The sequence below is a fragment of the Agelaius phoeniceus genome, chromosome 18 (genome assembly GCF_051311805.1).
Source record: "Agelaius phoeniceus isolate bAgePho1 chromosome 18, bAgePho1.hap1, whole genome shotgun sequence".
Lineage (NCBI taxonomy): Eukaryota > Metazoa > Chordata > Aves > Passeriformes > Icteridae > Agelaius > Agelaius phoeniceus.
In genome coordinates this window covers 3,593,750-3,610,663 of record NC_135282.1, presented here as the reverse complement: position 1 = coordinate 3,610,663, position 16,914 = coordinate 3,593,750, and the positions used below count along the sequence as shown (strand labels likewise).

Sequence of the window (16,914 nt, the reverse complement as noted above, 5' to 3'; positions counted from 1 at the left end):
AGATCTAGCTCCATTATCATAGAATCATGGAATATCCAGAGGTGGAGGGGACCCACAAGGATTTTCAGCCCAACTCCTGGCCCTGCATAGGCACCCCAGCAATCCACCCTGTCCCTGAGAGCACTGTCCAACCTCTCCTGGAGCTCGGGCAGCCCTGGGGCTGTTCCCATTCCCTGGGGAGCCTCTTCAGTGCCCCAGCACCTTCTGGGGGAAGAACCTTTCCCTGATATTTCATTCTAACCCTCTCCTCAGTCAACTTTGTACCAAAAAGCTGCTGTGAGGCTGTCAGGGTGAGCCCAGTGCCTGCAGTAGCAGCAGTAGCATTCCTGGCCTGGTTGTTGCCAACCATCTGGTCTTAGTTGTGTGTCCGTGCAGACTCAATGTCACTGATCCAAGAAAATCTCATAGGTTAGGCAGAGTTCACTAAACCCTGTAGCAGAGCACATCAAAGCTGAGTGGGGCCCCCACCCCAGCAGACACTGAGTTTTTAAAGGAATATCATACCTTCAACTTGTTCTGTTTCAGCCTTTGTATCCTATTCCCATGACGCCCATGCCAGTGAACCAAGCCAAGACATATAGAGCAGGTAAAGGTGAGAATAATACTGCCTGTTTGGTTCTCAGTCTGCATGCAGCATGGCTAAATGACAAATGTTTGTGTGTTTTCTAATCCATGGCAATTTGGTTTCAATCAATATTTTAAATGCTATTTTTATTAAAGGGAAGTAACTGGAAATACTAATGGATTTTTAGATAAACTAATTCAGCTAAAACACGCCAGGTTTGAGTAATGGGGGGTTGCTTGGCTTGGAATCTGATTTGACAAACAGAAAAACATCTCTGTTACTTGGAGCATTAGGGTGAGCTGATCATCTCCTGTATTTCAGAAGTATCACAGGTTTGTTTAAAGGGAACTTCCCTGCTGGTTTTCTGTACTGGTTTGCAGCAGTTGGTGCTTTACAGAGGGGTTTTTAACAAGATGCAGAGTCACTGTTTCTCCAGAAAGAGTTTGCTCTGCTGCTCTTCTGGAAAGAGCTGGTTCCAGTTTGTTCTTGTTCATTCCTGCAGCCCCAGTGACTGAGCAGCTGGACTGACAATGACAATGCCACGTTTTTAAGTGACACCTGTGGCTGTGGAGTCATGATGGGTGCTGGGATGTTCCCTGTGCTGGGCAGGGCAGCGAGGGAGCAGAAAGTGCTGCTCTTGTTCTTGTGCTCCTGTTCCAGGGAGTGCTGTGACCGTGCCCAGTGAATGCTTCTGCAGTGGCAGCAATGCTGCAGGACAGCAGCAGCACTGCAGCTCCAGTCACGGCAGGAGGAAATGGTTCCTGCTGTTCAGAGACAAACAAGTGGCCTTTATCAACCTAGGGGAGACAAAACCCTGCAATGTATTTCTGTGTTAAAACACAGTTACTTCACTGTGGCCTCACCCCTGAAATCTTCTGGTTAGTAGCACTGTTTTAATCAGAAATACATTGCTGGGTGAGGCAGCTCCAATTCTGAGTTCCTTTTTAAGTTCCAGTATTTCCTACATATCCATCTCCTGTGGGAGCTGCCTGGGTTACAGCCCTGTGCCTTTACTCTGTTCAAGTTGCCTCCTGTATTTACTTCTTTCTGTTGTTGATCTGCAGTGTAAATAAAATCACTGAGTGAATTTACGGATGTTTTCTCCTCTCCCTAAGAGGTTGCCCCTGCAGTGGAGTTTAGAGGAGCCTGAGGTAGCTCAGTTCATAGTTGCAGGAAGCTGGCGCTCTCCTGGAGCTCCCATGCCCCTGCTTTATAGGCTGAATTAGTTTGTTCCAAGTGAATTGGGTGGTCACCTTCCCATGACAGCTCAAGTGATCCCACACTGCTCTGCTTTTTTTCATCTTTCTTCCTTCTTAATTATTCCTACTCCTTATAGGTTTTGTCTCCCTCAGTGTTGTCTGTGACCTAAAATTTGCTTTCTGCTGCCCTGAGGGGTAGCACAGAGCTCAAAAGATGTGAAAACCTTGAGTTGTGGCTGGGTGGAGACCTTTATTGTGCTCTCCTCAGCCATAAGCACGAGTCATTTTGACATAAAGACCCAGATTTCCAGCTGATGGAGCAGTGGCTGCGTTGTTCTCATAGAAGGTGAAAAAGCCTTTTAAAGGGGGCAGGATTAATTGGTTAATGTATGTATCCTGATATAACCTTTCTCTTGCTCTTCTGATTCTGGTCAGTCTTTCTCTCCCTCCACCTTTCCTCCTTCACAAGAAAGGCAGGGCTGGGTTTGTGGCTGTGTATATCCAGCCCAAAGGCAGTGATGAAAATCAAATGTTTTCTGGAGAAACTCTTCTTCACACTGTTCATTTTTGATAGAGCTCTAACTTATGGCTGAAGGTGTGGGGTGAGGATATTCCACGTGGTCCCAGTAACATTATTACAAGGTAGAACCTTTCAGAAAGCTCCGCATTTTTCTCTCTGTCTTTCTGACATGAGACAATCTTTGTTTTTCAGTACCAAATATGCCCCAGCAGCGGCAAGACCAACACCACCAGAGCACCATGATGCATCCTGCCTCAGCAGCAGGCCCTCCAATTGTAGCTACTCCACCTGCTTACTCTACACAATATGTTGCATATAGCCCCCAACAGTTTCCTAATCAGCCTCTTGTGCAGCATGTGCCACACTACCAATCTCAGGTAAGAGTCCTTTCCATGCTCCCCATCAATCCAAGCACAAATGGTGAAGTGGTTCAGAGCTAAATAACCCCCTTGTGTCCAGTCCTGAGTCACCCTGAAGAGTTTCTGTGTTCTGGAGCACACGTGGTGATCTTGGAATGTGCTTCAAAGCCTGTAACAAATTTTAAGGTCCTAATGAATTTTAATGTCCTAACAAATTTTAAGGTCAGTTTAGAAGTTGGCATTTATTATTGATACGGTTTTTTAGCTCTTTGAAGAGTTTCTTTAGGTCATGGCTAGCACATCTCCTGGTTAAGTGTTCTAAAAATAACTTAACTTGGTGGACTGCTCTTACTTCAAAGGCTGTTAAATCTACATGTGTAATTGGATAAATGTATAAGCTTAATGCATTATTAGAGTGGCAAAAATTGGACATGCCAGTGATTGCTGTCAGTTTCTAGCCCTTAAATTCTGGAAACAATTGGGACAATCACAGCAGTGTGAAATCACAGCAGTGAAATCCTCAGCTCGCTCTGCGTTTGAGCAAGGCCGAGCTGCCGCCCTTTCAATCCCGACTCTTTAGATGACAAAAATTTCTTGGGAGTTAATTGTTAACCCAATTAACTGTGTGGTTTTTCCTTTGTTCTGCCTGCAGCATCCTCATGTTTATAGCCCTGTAATACAGGGCAACGCTAGGATGATGGCCCCACCAGCACACGCACAGCCGGGTTTAGTATCTTCCTCTGCAACACAGTACGGTGCGCATGAACAGACACATGCTATGTATGGTAGGAAACGTTTTGTGTTATATGTAACTTTTTAAGTCCTTACCTTGTGCAGGGGATGTATTTAATCTCAGCCTTCCACCGTGGGTATCTCAGTAGATGTGGTTTATATTTCATAAAATGATGATGATGATGATGATGAGCAGAGCATTTGAAAACTGAGCCAGCTGGTTCAAGTGAAAACTCAAGTGTGCTGATTTCGGTAGGATGCCAGTGACCAAGATGAGATTTCAACCTGGGAGCTGCTAAAGAATATCTGCTGAAAGAAGTTTGTTCAAGTTCTCTTGATGCTCTTGATACATCATCCCTTGTTTGTTCCTTGATTATAATTAGTACTTGTTTTATTGCAAGGTTATGACCTCAGTTTCAAACTTGACTTTAGTTCTGGCAACTAGTGAAATGCTGTCTTTATGATACTACTGGCATTATTAACAGTATGAACACTGCTGTTTAAGCAAAATAAACCATGTGTTGCTTACCTTTCTCATTTGGTAAGTCAAGAATAAGTAAATGCAACAGCTCATGTATTGCTCTCACTTGGACAATTAGTCTCTAGCATTATCAGATGGGCATTTTTCACTCACAGTGAAGTGCTGAAAATGTGGGTTACCTTGTGACAAAAGTGAAATGTGCAAGAACTTTCTAAAGCATTACAAATGTATGATAAATCAAGGCCCAATTTGGAGGAAAAAGAGCTCACTGCAAAACATGCTATTGAAAGAGGTAGAGTCAAGGTTGTTTAAGGCTTGGAAATTGTCATAAAATGTCAAAACAGCAGATGGTCTCTTGAAAACATGGCATTTCAATACTTGTTATAGCATCTGAGGAAAAGTTTTATTTGGTCACATATATTATTGACTTAGATTCTAATAAAAGATTTTCTGTACCTTTAGGCATCTTTGTATGTTTTCGGGTGCTTAGTTTTACACTGCTACTTAATGGAAGTCCATGACATGTCATGAAAACTTACAGAGAATCTGGAGTTTAGTGGGAAATTAATTCTGATTTTAAGAGGTGTCTTACCCGTCTGAAAACATCTTGTCAGATCTCTGCAGTGGTGTGGTAACAGAGTTAAGAAACAAAAATAACTTACTTTGGTGCTCAGAGGAAGAGCATTTGAGCTCATTTGTGCTGAAGCTGAAATGGAAGTTACTTGTAGAGATTAATCTTTCTCTCCCAGGTCCTTGCTAATTGTATTACTTTGATCTTTTCAACTCTTGTGCTTGAGGTGTCCATGTAAACAGATCTTCTGTTTGCTTTTTCATTAGATTAAATAGAATTCCGATAAAGCGAATGATCAAAGGCTTTCAGACCTTTATTGGTGAAAACCCTCCTCTCAAATTCTAATTAAAATAAAACCAAACATGAGATAATATGAGATTTGATTCAGAATGGTTGCATGTGACTTTCTAGCAATTTCCCATTGTGCACCATCCTTATCTTCTGTAATCAGTGGGTTCTGCAGCAGTGAAGTACAAGCCCGTTGCCTTGCTTGGCTTTGATCAGATGTCTGTATAGTTTTTTTTCACTGATACTCTAACTTACAACTGTTAGATCTCATTCTGTGTTGGTTTTGCAGCTTGTCTGTTGTAGATATGTGACTACCTGCCAGTGCAAACAACTAAGTTGGGTCAAACTTGAGAATTCTTTGGTATTTCCTGCCATGTAATTAAATATTACTTTCCTAAGAGCACCTAATTTAACAGAAATGGCCTGTCCTCCTGTGTTCTTTCAAGTAGCTACTTGGTGACTCTTCTAAATACTCTCCCATCTTCCAGTAAATGATGAAGTGCTTGAAATTTTTGTTACTGAAACCACTGAACCCAAGAGGATCGTGAACTCCATGTGATAGACCCTTTTTAAGGGTGTGTTCTTGCCCCCGTGCAGACGTGTTCAGTGAACATGAACTGTCTCAAATGTACCCTTCACCTTCCAAGGTGACAGTGACACATGGAATGACTCCTGATGTTCTGCAGCAGCCTCTCAATTCACATTTTTTGCAAGTCTTGCACGTGCTGAGTGCCTGAAGACCTGGCCCAGATAGACTGTGCTTCCTCAAAGTGTGTCCAACTGTAACGTGTCCACTTCAGCTTCCATTCATCCATGAGTGGGAAAAGGCAGGAATGCCAGAGGTGACCAATCTGAGCTGCTCATGGAGCTAAAGAACATCATGTTGGAATTGTTCACATCTGACTGAGTGACTATAAGAAAATATCCATAACTTATGTGCTGTCTTTTGGGGATCTTAAGTTTACCCATATTTGAACTAAATATACCTGTGCACTTTGATTCTGGTCCTCTCTTAAAAAATAATTTGAAAGTACAGAATAACAACTTCCTGAGAAACAACCACCGCTGCTGCTGCTTTTGATTTTGCTCAAACAATTTCCCTTTTGGCTCTTAAAAATTGCTCTCTGATTTTTAAAAGATGCATTATTACTTAATTTTAGCACTGATATCAGGATTCAGTGGGCCACGCTGCCCTTTTAACCCTTCAAGGTACTGGTGCTTGCTTTGAGTTATTCCTGCAAAATTCACTCAGTTTTTCTCCTGCATATATGGTAGAGAGAAGATGTCTGCAAGAACTACTGTGCTGAGACCTGGGGGTTGGGGGGAAACCTCTTATCAAGTATTCCTAAGGTGTGAAATGTTTTCTGGTAAGATCTGAAACTCCACCTTCTCTAATGGTTTGGGACGAGTTGAAAGTCTGTGGCAAATAGTAACAGCCTGGCAGCCAAGAGCAAATCCTGTCAATTTAAGGGAGCCACCCTCACTGCCAGAGTTTTGGGGTTGTTTTCCTTCCTGTCTTGTGAAGAGATAGCTGAATCCAAATTACATAGAGTGACCTACACTTGGTGATAAGCACTCTTCCATTTTAAAGTACTTTTGTCTAATGCTGTTTAATGGGATATTCCTGCGCTTCTGGGATTTCCTTGCCAGTTGACAGTGTCACAACCCCGCTGTTGCCAAGAGAGAGAAGCAGAGCTGCATGGCCCCAGTAACCCCAGCTAAAGACAGGACAGAGGAGTGTTCAGATCTCTGGGGTTTTCCCCTCAAAATGGGGAAGGACAAAGTCCAAACAACTTTCCTCCCAGCCAGACGATTACAGCATCTGTGACACCTCAGCTGCGGAGCCACCATGTCCAGGAGAGTTTGAAATGTGACACCCTTACCTGCAAATGTGACACACAGCCGACCTGGAGGTGCCATCCTTCCCCTGCTCAGCTGCACCTTGGGTTCAGGAGGTTCTGTGTCTGTCTGGCAGCTGCTGGCTCAGGGTGGCCTCCCAGGCCCTGTCCTTGGGCTGCTGGAGTTTGCCGGCCACCGTCCTAGTTTGGCTCCTGTGTCACACAAAGCCCAGGCCAGGCTTCTGCTGCTGGTAGAGAATTTGGTTACCAAGTAGAGGGTGGATCTGTCCATTCCTGTGCCAATGAACTCGTGTTAGTTTTCTGTGTGGCTGATTTGTTTCCAGATAATTGGAGTCCTCTGAAAAACTTAACTTTTGTGTTTAAGAACTTGTGTAAAACCAGACCTTGGTTTTACGCAGATGCATTTCCTGTTTTTTGTGCTCTCATTCCTGTCCCTGTTCTCCCTTCCCTTTTCCCCTTCTGCTATGTTTTACTGGTCTGGTGTTGTCTCTAACTTTATCTGGTTTCTGTCTCAGCAGTAGAGTAAATTCTATTCCCCTGATAGTACAATGGTGGATATAATATAAACTTCAGAGGATTCTCCAGGGACTAAGAGTGAACCAGTCACCAAAATTCTCTTGGAACTGTTCAGAATGGCAGTGCTATAGCTGAAAAAGCAAGGGCCAGTTTCTGCTCTAGTGTAATTGCATTTTAACCTTCTTGTTACAGTGGACAGTAACAGACCATGAATTGACATAAAGTTTCTTTTTGTGTTAATGAAGAACTGCAGACCTCAGTGTCAGAGTTAAGAAGGAAGGCTTACTCGAGACTTGTGTTTCATCTCCACTAATTTGTAAAACAAAATATCTAGCTCTGATAGCAGCTAAGTGAATAAAAATATCTGCATGGTTCTAGAGTCTTCAAAAAATAATTAAAAAAAAATTAAAACTGACACTGACCTTTCCAGAAGATGGGAAGTATGCACGTGGCAAGAGGCTAATTTACCTTTCTATTTTCCAAATTCAGCATGTCCCAAAATACCATACAGCAAGGAGACAGGCCCTTCTTTCTACTTTGCCAGTGAGTTGGGTTTTTTGTACTAATTTTGATTGTACAGAAAAGCACTTTCTAAAGAACCACATGTTAAAGGAATGGGACCTGTTGAGGGAACAAGTTTCCTTGCACCAAACCAGGATGTGGAAAATTCAGGAAGGCTCCTCTCAGTGGGCAGGAATGGAGCTTTGGAACAGATTTCTATAATCACAGGAAGCTGAGTTGTCAATTCTTCAAAAATTTATTTTGAATATGGAATAATCTCTGACTTCACTGCTCAGTCTTTTCATCTGCAGCCAGAAATGGGCTCTGAGAAATCCTTCCCTGTGAGGGAGGCCCTGGCACAGGGTGCCCAGAGCAGCTGTGGCTGCTCCATCCTGGAAGTGTCCAAAGCCAGGCTGGACGGGGCTGGGAGCACCCTGGGATAGTGGAAGGTGTCCCTGCCATGGCAGGGGGTGGAGCTGGATGATCTTGGAGGTCCCTTCCCACCCAAACCATTCAGTGACTCTGTAGCCTCTGTTAAAACCTGTGGGAGCTGCCTTGCTCCCTTTCATGAGCCCAACAGGATTTTTACACCTGATGAGTTCCCAGCTTCCTAAAAGGAGAAGCACCTTGGGCCTCATCCCTTTTAAAAGCCATGGCTCAGGTTTTGAGCCCCTGGGAGGAAATAACTCGAGCTGCAGCTGAGGTGGAGGAAGTTTTCTGTAGAGCTGCCATTGAAGGAGTGCTGGGGACAACTTGTGGTCATGATTGTGTGACAGGGATGAGGTGAGGGCTCCTTGGGACTGTCTCAGTTCCATTCCCTGGCTCAGGTGGGGCTGTGCTGGTGTCACCAGCATCACTGGAGGCACTGGGACAGGACCTGGTGCTCTCTGGACACAGCAGCCTGATCCAGCTCATCCAGCAAAGGCAGAGAGCTGCAAAATCCTGCCCTGTCTGCCCTGCTGGGGTTCAGCAGCTGCTTTGAGGAAGCTGAGGTTTGAGGGGGGTGTTTGCAGGATGAACTCTCACCCAGGACATGGGAAAGGAGGAGTTGCAGTTTCAGGCTGTTTCTGTTCTTGCTCCTGTCCTGCTGTGGCACTTGTTGCTGTGTCTGTCTGTAAGTCTGTGCAGCCCATGCCAGGCACTCTCCTGGTTTGGTTGTTTTTGGTTTTTTGTGTGTTTTTTTTTTCATTAGCTCATGCAAGAGGGATGTGAGAAAAAGCATTTGTTCTCCAAAAAATCTCCTCTGGAGCAGATTTCCTGTGTTTCTTGTGCCACACTGGTTCTGCCTGGGTGGGGGCTGTAGGATGCTGACCTGGGCTGTGTTCATGCCCCTTGGTTTGGTGCACTGAAATCACTTCAATAACCTCGTTCCTTTCTTGGATTATCTTTGAAGCCAAGTCCACTGTACCTGTGTAAAATGACTTCTTGAAATGTTTGTATGATGAAAGAAACATTTGCTATTTCTTTGCTTCCTACCATTCAGGTCTTTTAAATGTAGTTATCCTCACCATCTTACTGGCTCTGGCAATAGTTTTGAAGTTTGTTCACCGGTCAGTTCTTGAAAATAGGCTCTTCAGTGCATCTTTGGACCATGACCAACACTGACCACCATTGGCACCATTGAAATTCCAGGGAAAAAAACAAAATTACAAAATGCCACGATGTGGTTTCACATATTCCCTTGTAGCTGAGAGTTCTGCTTGATTTCTGCTGCTCTGACCTCTTCTGATTTCAGCTCCTTCTGTGGGTTCTGTGGCTGACTACTTCTTGTTTGCTCTCAGAAATGGGGTGCAGTTCTCTAGAGTTGAATTCAGTAATTCAATCCCTGTGATGTTTTTCTCCCATCCCGTGACTGAGTCGCTCCCCTCCCTGTGTCCCTGCCAGGTCAGTGCAGTGAAATATCTCACATTAGACCCAATTTGATTAGAAAGGTGCAGAAGTGAAGCAGGGCAGCCCAGGCAGAGGAATTTAGGGCATAAAGGCTGAGAAAGCCAGTGTATTTGTGCTGCAGTGAGCTGAGGTGACCTGCAGCAAGGTGTGTCCTTTCCTAGAGCTCTCCTGGCACACTCTCAGATAATAGGTGGCCATTTGGAAAATCTCCAAAATACTGACAATTGGGGGAAAATGTTGGATAATGGGTCTTTTATTTTATTTTTTTTTCATCTCCTGTCTTGTCTTATTTGCTGTTAATTTGTGTAGTGAGGTGTTTTGATTACCAGGCAAAAATTCCTTTAAAAAATCCCAGGGAAAGTGCTTTAGTTCAGGTGAATTTTTCATGACTTTTACAAGACTCCTTTGACAGCCCTGCTGGTCTCAGAGATTTCACTGGCTTGGCAGGAATTACTTGCACTAACTAAACATGGAAAACCATTTACACTGCTGGAGTTGGAGTCTGAACTCAGGATTTTGAGCTGGGAATGCATTTCAGACCTGCTGAGTCGTTCTTGGTTTGTGTGCAGGGACTGGCCAGGATGTGGAGAAGTGCCCAGATAACATTTTTTGAAAGGCATTTTTAATATTACTATTAAAAAATAATTTGCAGCAGCATCTGAAGTGGTTTTAAGCTTTACAAATTTGGTCATTAGGATGACCTGCTAAAGTCAAAATGAAGGAGAGGGGAAACTGAAAATTAAATATTTTCAGTATACAAAAAATCCAGTGCTTCAAATCCAAAGCTATGGACAAAATATTAGGTGGTTTTGGAAGAGCTTCCACTAAGACAAAAACCTGATCCTCCCCCTGGTTTATATCTGTTCTTTAGGGTGCTATTCCTTGGTTTAACTGGTGTCTTAAGAGAGAAATTCCTTATTGTGAAGTTTTATTGTAGAAATATTCGCTTCAGAACAACTGAGTTTATTATTCTCTTGGCCATAAAGAACCAAAAGATGAATTGCACAAATGCTTTAATGGAGTCCCACATTATTTTGGGGGCTCTTAACAAGTGATGTGGGAAGCCTTGAGTATCTTACAACTTGGAATTAAATTTCATATACGTTTTAAAGCCTCTTGAATGGAGTTAATTTGTAGTCAGGCTTGCCAGCTCTGTGGCTGAGGCACTGGGAGGATTGCTGCCCTTTGGCAAGCAAGTAATCCCTCCTTCCATTTATTTCTATTACTTTGGCAAAGATAATAATTTCTGGCCTTCTTCAGAGTGTGTATAATAATGAGGTTGAGAAATTGTCCTCCTGTAGGAAGCCGTAAAATTGATCAGTGTTGCCATTGATCATTTTGGTGTTGTCAGAGGAGAGATGTCTGAAAGTCAAGTTAGGAGCATGGCAGGGATGCTGCTGCAAAATACATTTTAGTAGTGATACCAATAAAAAAAATCAAAAATACTTGGATTTAAAGCATAACCAAATGCTGTGGCAGAAGATCCTGCTGGCTTTGACAGTGTGCTTAGAAAATATTGAGGTGTTTTTGAGACCCCTCTCAATCAGGAGGCCTCAGAGTGTTGTACAGCTGTGCTTGCACATGTGGATAAGAACGTTAGGATCAACTCCAGGCTGCAGGAATTTAGTTCATCTGCATTAATAGCCTGAAACTGCTCATCACTGCGAGGCCATTTGCTCAGTGAAGATTTAATAGAGCTTGCCAGGGATTAAGTTAAATGTGGCAGGCAGTTATTTTCTAAAGGAGGAACCTGCACAGGGGAGAAAAACCTCAGTTAGGCAAAAATATCCTGGCTCTCTGTATTCTGGTGAGTTGGAATGTGTCAGAACTTGGATTTGTAAGGTTCATAGCAGACCAGACTGGAGGAAAACTGCAGTGGCCATCAAGTGTTTAGATAATACCAACCCCATTAAAAAAAATAAAAAATAACCTGGTAGATACTCATCAGTAATTAACTTCAGAACCACCAAAAGGCACCAAAACAAATAAGGAACAGTTGAAGGAAATACTGAGGAGCAGGCTGATAGTTTTCTTTGTCTCTTAGCTTTTTTAGCACTTTGTCAGCAAAACTCTCCTTGGTCTTTCAGGCTGTGACATCAGAGGGATTGACACGTGTTGTCACACACAGAAGTAGCTGCAGACATGGCCTGCTTGTTGCACAAACTTCAAAGAAATAGGGGAAACATCCTCATTTTTAGGGTCCTGCTTTTGTATTGCATGCTTTGTGTTGAAAGGAAGACTTGTTGTCATTATGGCCTTTCATACTTGCTTAGATTCCCTCAAAAGTTCAAAAAAAAAAAAATAGGATTTAGTGTGGCCCATTTGAAGCAGGACAGAGCAGGATCCAAGAAGGAACTGGGAGTTTGTTTTTGGAAACTGGCACAGCTGTAGCAACAGATGTGGCTTCACTGGGGTAAAAGTTTTCTGTTGTTCAGTTTCTTCCTTTTTGGGAATTTTGTACCTTATTTGCTTCTGGTTCAAGGAATGAAGAATTCTGTGGCAGTGTTGGGGAACTCACAGGGTGGTGGTGATCCAGAACAGATTGGCCTCGAGGGCAGAGGCAGAATGGGTTATTTTAGCACAAGAAAGTGGCTTCAGCAAAAATTTGATGCTCGAGCAGCCTCAGTTTTGTCAGCTGTGATGTGTTTATTTATTCTAGAGTGCAAGGGCAGAGTTTGTGCTTCCCTCTGACTGTTCTGTGAGCAATTTCCAGAAGAGTAGCATGGTGAGGTTAGCCAGGTATAAGGCCAAAGAATTTTTTTTTGGATGGTGGAAATAAAAATGGCTCGTAACAGCTTTGAAAAGTATATCTCAGGAAATCCTAAATTGTATGAAAATTATAAATTTGATCTTTGAAACTGGTCTGTTTGACAAAACAAAAGATGAAATACTGCTTTTCTCTATGTAGTATCTGTTACATTGTCAAATTAGGGAAGATGAACTGTCTAATTATGGTTGTTTATAGACTTTCCTGCCAAACCAAACTACACAAAAGCAAGGTAAGATCATCAGCTATTTGCAAGATAAATATATATATTTTTTAGAAGGGGGAGGGAATATATTTACAGACTTGAGTTGTAGTGAAATCTTCAAATGCAGATGGTGACTTGATAGAGGTGCATGTCCTGTACCTGGTGTTAAATATTCTTCTTTTTCATCCTAGTTTCCACTGGCTCACTTGCTCAGCAGTATGCCCACCCTAATGCTACCCTGCACCCGCATCCTCCTCATCCTCAGCCTTCTGCCACCCCAACTGGCCAGCAGCAAAGCCAACATGCTGGAAGCCACCCTGCTCCAAGCCCCGTGCAGGTAACACATCCCTGAGTGGCTGCAAATTGTGTTGAAGGGAATCCAGCTGTCCTGTGCTTGGTGTTGATGTGTTGATTTCTCTGAGAGGGAAAAGGGGAGGATGGAGCAGAATCCAACCACTCCCTGCTCACAGGGGATGGGGGATGTTTCAGTTTAAGGATTAAGGAAGGATCATAATTGTGTCAGTGCTTTCATATGAGAGAAGTGGAAATAGCAGAGAAATGCTGAGAAGTGTTTGATTGGATTTTGTCAAAGCAGCTGAAAACAAAGTGATCCTTGGGTAGTGCTGCATTCCTTCATTCCCTCCTGGGAATAGCTCTGGTTGCAGCTCCAGGTTCTGCATGGTTTTACCTGGCACTCTGGGCTCTGTTTGCTGGCAGAAGCTGAGCCTGGTGGGTGGGATGGTGTCACAGGAGTTCTCGGATGAAGGAAGAGATGGAGATCTGACTCCATGTTACAGAAGGCTTGATTTATTATTTTATGATATATATTACATTAAAACTATACTCAAAGAATAGAAGAAAAGGTTTCATCAGAAGGCTGGCTAAGCTAAGAATAGAAAGGAATTATAACAAAGGCAGCTGTCTCGGGCTCTCTGTCCGAGCCAGCTGGGCTGTGATTGGCCATAAATTAGAAACAACCACATGAGCCCAATCCCAGATGCACCTGTTGCATCCCACAGCAGCAGATAACCATTGGTTACCTTTTGTTCCTGAGGCCTCTCAGCTTCTCAGGAGGAAAAATCCTAAGGAAAGGATTTTCCATAAAAGATGTCTGCGACAGGTGGGGTTGTAAAGAGTTCCCCCACGAGCACAGCTGATCCTCAGATTCACCATTCCCACCCCTTTCTCCTTAACGGAATCAATGCAATTCCTCAGCCCTAACCTAAACAATCTCTGTGTTTTCTTGCAGCACCACCAGCACCAGGCTGCCCAGGCCCTGCACCTGGCCAACCCCCAGCAGCAGTCGGCGATTTACCACGCAGGTCTAGCTCCAACCCCTCCTTCCATGACGCCAGGCTCCAACACGCAGTCTCCACAAAACAATTTTCCTACAGCACAACAAACAGTCTTCACCATTCATCCCTCCCATGTTCAACCTGCATATACCAATCCGCCACACATGGCCCATGTCCCCCAGGTAAACACAGTTTAACAACCTTCAAGACTAAATGTCTTAATGCCACAAAAGTTAGGACAGTCGGGCCTGCTGAAGTGATTGCCAATCTGTCACCTCTCAGCACAGACTTACCTGTTGTTGTTATTTAGGTTTCTGTCTGTACATTGCCTTTATTTAGAATTTTGACAAGGTGTACTTGGACCTCAGCTTCCAACACCTAGTGCATCTGCAACTGTAGTTTAATGAAGACATCTTAAGCTGGCACTGCTACTGAAATAAATTGAGCTCTCTTCCCAGTTCCTGGCTCCCATCCTTGTCCCTGCCCCACCACTCTGCTCACAGAACTGCTTGGCCGTGGAGCAGAGCAGGCTGGGGACACAATTCAGCTGAAATGTGCCTCCCCTACCCCCTTTTTAGGCTGTTTCTTGGTCAAATCAGTTCCCTGCTCAGTCAGGTGCCTGATCCCAGGAAGAGCTGGCATACAGAAAGGTTGGAGGTGGGAGGTGAGTGCAGAAAGGCTGAATTGCTGCTTTTGGTGGCAGTTTCAGGCTCTGCATCGTAGACAAATTTTATACAAATACATCCAGAAAAGGACGTGACAGGATTTCCAGGGAGAAACAAGGCAGTGCAAGGGAGAGAGGAGAGAGTTAAGGTGACTGCAGGACAATCCTTGCAGAAAGAAGCCTCTGTGTGTGTGGTGTGTGTGTGGTTCTAAATGAACTGCTTGTGCTGAAGCTCCCCAAAGATTGTTGGGTAACCTAAAACAACAGTCTTTGCTTCAGAATCAGAAACCCACTCACTTCTCTTAACTGCTCCCTCGTGGTCAGCTCCCTGAGAAAAAGGATTTGGGGAAGGGAAGCACATGATAGATTAATCAAGAGCTCCATGTAAAGCAGTGTGACACAGATTTTCTGATGTTTACTAAATCTCCTGGATTTAGTGTCCTTTGTCAAGGAATGGGCAGTTCAATCAATAATTTGCCTGCACAATTTTCTCTTCAGACCAAGAACTTGGTGTCTGGTTTCTGCCTTCTCCTACAGGTTAACAATAGTTTGGGATAAGGTGACTAACTGTGATTAGGGATGTTAATCTGACACATGTCCAATCCCTTGCAGGATTCTGAGAAAATCTTTGCTTTGGTCCCTGGGACAGTCAGTTAAGCCAATAAATCAATAGTTCTGTAGGGATCGTTTTACTGATGTTGAGTTTTTAGCTTTTTGATTCTCTTAGGCTTTTGATTTCTCTGCTTTATTTTGGGGGGGGAGGATAAGGAGAGGATGGCCAGAGCTGATGATTGCTGTGGCATCTTGGCTCATCCTCCCCTTCTCTGGTTTCTGCCAGAAACAAGACTCCTGCTCTGCTCTGGTGTGAATGCCTGGGTTGTGTTTAGAGCTTCTCACAGGGGTCTTGGCTTAGTGGCATGTCCAGTGCTGGGATTGGAAACATGAAACATTTGCTTGAAGGCCATGAAAGGGTAAAGCTGTGCCTGAGTTGTGCCCTGGCCAGGCCAGGGGTGCAGGATGTGACCATTGCCTTCCTTTCTGTGTGCCAAGCAAACCAAATTAAACAAATCAGATGCAACTTGGAGTCAGAACTGACTGCTCAGGTGGCATTTTTAGCAATCACAGACAAGGCCTGCCTTGCCCTTGATTTTAACTTGTGCAGTCTCTTCTGCAGTTTTTTTTTAGAATGAAAGCTGCAATTTGTGATATTTACACCAAACTAATTGACTTTCCCAATGAAGTAGTTCCCTCAAAAATCTCTAGTGAAGGCATAACTACAGTTCTGTCAGAAATTTTAAATGCACGTAATTATTCCATCGTGGGGAAACTAATCACTGGATTTAATCGTTTTTTAGCAGCCTCATTCCCAGCTCCTAAACACAATTCTGAAATACTACCTAGTAAAAATTTCAGTTAGGCCAACACAGGGGATCAATCCAATTTCCCTTCAGGTTATCAGATGAATCTTGAGCTGGTGGATATCTCACTTGAGAACCAGTACTTTAAAATTCATTAGAGAGTGCTGTCAGCTGCCAATTTGCAAAATGTTTGAGCCACAGCAGAAAAATTTTATCCACTGTGTGTATTGACTCCAGCTGCTCTATGAATAGCTGCTTTATAATGATGGCTTCTACAATAGCATGTTTGTCAAAGTCAACGTGGAGCCAGTCCTGGGAGGTATTTCTGTTCCACAGCCTGATCTCCTAAAGCTTTTTTAGAGCAAGAGTGAGATTTGAATTGCAGTTCCTGCCTTTAAAGGCTTCTGGGGTGCTACTAACACGTGCAAGTCTGATCAAAGAGTTTGGGGAATGTCTGTGATGAGTCAAGTAACCCTTTTTGTCTTTAAGAAATAAAATTCTAGCCACCACCTGCTATTTGTCTTTACTGGCATGGGAGACATGTGAGGCTGCAGTTCTGGGATATGGTAGAAGGACAAAGCAAACCCTAGGTACAAATGATGGGGTTTTGGGGCTTTTTTTTTTCCCAGGAGAAATCCACTGAGAGCTCTGAGTTCCTTTGTGCTTTTAAGAAATGAATGTTTGCTAGGTTTTTAAATAAAATAAATTGATGACCTCTAGAGACATGAACTGCTCTGAGCTAAAGAACCCACCAAGTTCCTGAAGCTGTTTGCCAGAGGTGATCAGCCATGGGAAGGAATAATCTCCTTTTCCACTGAGACTTAGCCCTGATTGCTCAGATTACACAAGAACTGCGATGAGCTGAACTGGAAGCAGAACAAAGCTGCCCTGAGAGTGTGAAGGGATGAAATCACCCATGTCAGGAGGACTTGGCTGAGCACTGTGTGGGCACAGGTCACTGGAGAGGACAGGGAGGTTCCCAGGGCAGGGAGCCAGGAGAGAACGTGGGGTTGTGCAAGGAGAGAGCTGGGGAAGGGATGCCAGACTCCCAGTGCCTGTGAAGTTCCTATCTGTACCCTCTAGGAAGTGCTTTGATCTAGGTGTCTAACAGAAATGTTTTGAAGATTTGTTGCTGAATTGTTAT

At 43.7% G+C, this 16,914-nt stretch overlaps 1 protein-coding gene across 13 annotated transcripts in view; it reads left to right on the top strand.

The window, feature by feature from the left end:
- ATXN2 (ataxin 2) overlaps positions 1 to 16,914 on the top strand; it is a 49,864-nt gene that overhangs the window by 30,960 nt on the left and 1,990 nt on the right. For 10 of the 13 annotated variants that reach the window (XM_054645860.2, XM_054645869.2, XM_054645863.2 and 7 more), the window contains 5 exons: positions 526 to 592; positions 2,477 to 2,661; positions 3,296 to 3,428; positions 12,645 to 12,790; positions 13,703 to 13,930. In XM_054645860.2, coding sequence (XP_054501835.1) covers positions 526 to 592; positions 2,477 to 2,661; positions 3,296 to 3,428; positions 12,645 to 12,790; positions 13,703 to 13,930 — 759 coding nt within the window. The remainder of the gene's footprint in view (positions 1 to 525; positions 593 to 2,476; positions 2,662 to 3,295; positions 3,429 to 12,644; positions 12,791 to 13,702; positions 13,931 to 16,914) is intronic. The other 3 variants (XM_054645861.2, XM_054645859.2, XM_077187971.1) reach the window with 2 other exon arrangements.